This window comes from Geospiza fortis, unplaced genomic scaffold, assembly GCF_000277835.1.
Source record: "Geospiza fortis unplaced genomic scaffold, GeoFor_1.0 scaffold526, whole genome shotgun sequence".
NCBI lineage: Eukaryota > Metazoa > Chordata > Aves > Passeriformes > Thraupidae > Geospiza > Geospiza fortis.
Genome location: NW_005054804.1, coordinates 24441 through 27648, shown reverse-complemented (window position 1 = coordinate 27648; position 3208 = coordinate 24441). Strand labels below are relative to the sequence as shown.

The 3208-nt window shown below is 50.1% G+C and overlaps 1 protein-coding gene across 1 annotated transcript in view; it reads left to right on the top strand.

Annotated features, from left to right (window-relative positions):
* LOC102036114 (kallikrein-14-like) overlaps window positions 1-2371 on the top strand; it is a 4495-nt gene extending 2124 nt beyond the window's left edge. Inside the window, exon 3 of the mRNA XM_031065486.1 lies at window positions 2219-2371. Within this exon, the coding sequence (XP_030921346.1) occupies window positions 2219-2371 (153 nt within the window). The remainder of the gene's footprint in view (window positions 1-2218) is intronic.
* Window positions 2372-3208: the final 837 nt, after the last annotated feature.

The window sequence follows — 3208 nt, the reverse complement described above, 5'->3', positions numbered from 1 at the left end:
CAGCAACCGCCGCGTCGACTCCTGCCAGGTCAGCGCCGAGCGCGCCCCAGATCTGACCAAAATCCGCCCAAAATCTGCCCTAAAACTGCCCAAAATCTGCCCCAAAACCGCCCAAAATCCGCCCCAAATTCACCCTAAATATGCCCAAAATCTGACCAAAATTCACCCCAAATATGCCCAAAAGCTGACCTAAATCCTCCCTAAATATGCCCAAAATCTGACCTAAATGTGCCCAAAATCTGCCCCAAAACCGCCCAAAATCTGCCCAAAATTTGCACAAAATCCACCCAAAATATGCCCCCAATCTGCCCCAAATCTGACTAAAACCTGCCCCAAATCCACTCAAAATCCCCCTCAAATCCGACCAAAATCTGCCCAGAATCTGACCAAGTTATGACAAAATTCCACCCAAAATCTGACCCAAATCCACCCAAAATCTGCCCGATATTTGCTCAAAATCTGGCTCAGATCTGCCCAAAATACCACCTCAAATCTGACCCAAATCCGACCAAAATCTGACCCAAATCTGACCAAGGTATGACCAAATTCCACCCAAAATCTGCCCTAAAACCACCCCAAATCTGCCCAAAATCCACCCCAAATCCGCCCAGAATCTGCCAAAAATCCACCAAAAATCCACCCAAAATGTGCCCAAATTCCACCCAAAATCCGTCCCATGTTTGCCCAAAATTCGCACAAAATCTGACCATCATCTGCCCCTGATCTGCTCAAAATCTGCCCCAAATCCACCCCAAAACTTGCCAAAAATCCACCCAAAATCCATCCTAAATCTGCCCAGAATCTGCCAAAAATCCACCCAAAATGTGCCCAAATTCCACCCAAAATCTGCCCCAAATCCACCCCAGATGTGTCCAGAATCTGACCAAAATCCACACCAAATTCAACCAAAATCTGCCCAAATTCTGCCCTAAATCTGCCCAAAATCTAGCCCAGATCTGCCCAAAATTTGCACAAAATCCATACAAAATCTGCCTCAAATCGGACCAAAATCTGCCCAGAATCTGCCCCAAATGTGACAAAAATCTGACCAAAATCTGCCCCAATTCTGCCCAAAATCCACCCAAAATCCGACCAAAATCTGCCCCAAACCTGATCAAAATCTGTCCCAAATCTGCCCAAAATTCGCGCAAAATCTGCCCTAAATCTGTCCCAAATCCGACTAAAATCTGCCCCAAACCTGACCAAAATCCACCTCAAATCTGCCCAAAATCTGCCCAAATTTAGCACAGTCTGCTCCAAATCTGCCCAAAATCTGCCCAGAATCTGACCCAAATCCGACCAAAATCTGCCACAAATCTGACCAAGTTATGACCAAATTCCACCCAAAATCCGCCCCAAATCTGCCCAGAATCTGCTAAAAATCCACCCCAAATCCGCCCAGAATCTGCCCAAATTCCACCCAAAATCCGTCCCATGTTTGCCCAAAATTCACACAAAATCTGACCATCATCTGCCCCTGATCTGCTCAAAATCTGCCCCAAATCCACCCCAAAACTTGCCAAAAATCCACCCAAAATCTGCCCAGAATCTGCCAAAAATCCACCCAAAATCTGCCCCAAATTGTCCCAAAATCCACCCCAAAATGTGCCCAAACTGCACCCCAAATCCACCCAAATTCTGCCCAAAATCCACCCCAAATCTGCACAAAATTCACCCTCTGAACCCAGTGACCCCTGAGTGACCCCTGAGTGACCACAACACCAAAAATCCCCCAAAATTAAAAAAACCCCGAAAATCTCAAAAAAAAATCCCCAAAATTTCAAAAAAAGTCCCCAAAAATCTCAAAAATTCCCCAAATGCTCCAGAATGACGCCAACCCCCAAAATCCCCCCAAAATCCCCCTAAAATCTCCAAAAAAATCCCCAAAAAATCCCAAAAATGCCCCCAAATGACCCTGAGTGAACCCTGACCCCTGAGTGACCCCAACCCCAAAAATCCCCAAAAAATCCCCAAAAATGAAAAAAAAAAAAAAAATCCTCAAAAAATCCTCAAAAAATCCCGAAAAATCCCCAAATGCCCCAGAGTGACCCGAGTGACCCCTGAGTGACCCCAACCCCAAACATCACCCCAAAAAATCCCCAAAAATCTAAAAAAAACCATTAAAAATCCTCAAAAAATCCTCAAAAATTCCTCAAAAATCCCCCAAAAATTCCCCAAAAATGCCGCCGAGTGACCTTTGACCCCTGTGTGTCCCCAGGGTGACTCCGGCGGTCCCCTGTCCTGCAATGGGACCCTGCAGGGCATCGTGTCCTGGGGGCTCCAGACGTGCGCCCTGCCCGGCCACCCCGGCGTCTACACCAAGGTCTGCAGGTTCACCCCGTGGATCCTGGAGACCATGGACAGGAACTGACCTGGGCACACCTTGGGGACACCTTGGGGACACCCTGGGGACATGGGGACACCTTGGGGACATGGGGACATCATGGTCACACCAAGGTCTGCAGGTTCACCCCGTGGATCCTGGAGACCATGGACAGGAACTGACCTAGGCACACCTTGGGGACATCATGGGGACACCTTGGGGACATGGGGACATCATGGTCACACCAAGGTCTGCAGGTTCACCCCGTGGATCCTGGAGACCATGGACAGGAACTGACCTAGGCACACCTTGGGGACATCATGGGGACACCTTGGGGACATGGGGACATCATGGTCACACCAAGGTCTGCAGGTTCACCCCGTGGATCCTGGAGACCATGGACAGGAACTGACCTAGGCACACCTTGGGGACATCATGGGGACACCTTGGGGACATGGGGACATCATGGTCACACCAAGGTCTGCAGGTTCACCCCGTGGATCCTGGAGACCATGGACAGGAACTGACCTAGGCACACCTTGGGGACATCATGGGGACACCTTGGGGACATGGGGACATCATGGTCACACCAAGGTCTGCAGGTTCACCCCGTGGATCCTGGAGACCATGGACAGGAACTGACCTAGGCACACCTTGGGGACATCATGGGGACACCTTGGGGACATGGGGACATCATGGTCACACCAAGGTCTGCAGGTTCACCCCGTGGATCCTGGAGACCATGGACAGGAACTGACCTAGGCACACCTTGGGGACATCATGGGGACACCTTGGGGACATGGGGACATCATGGTCACACCAAGGTCTGCAGGTTCACCCCGTGGATCCTGGAGACCATGGACAGGAACTGACCTGGGCACACCT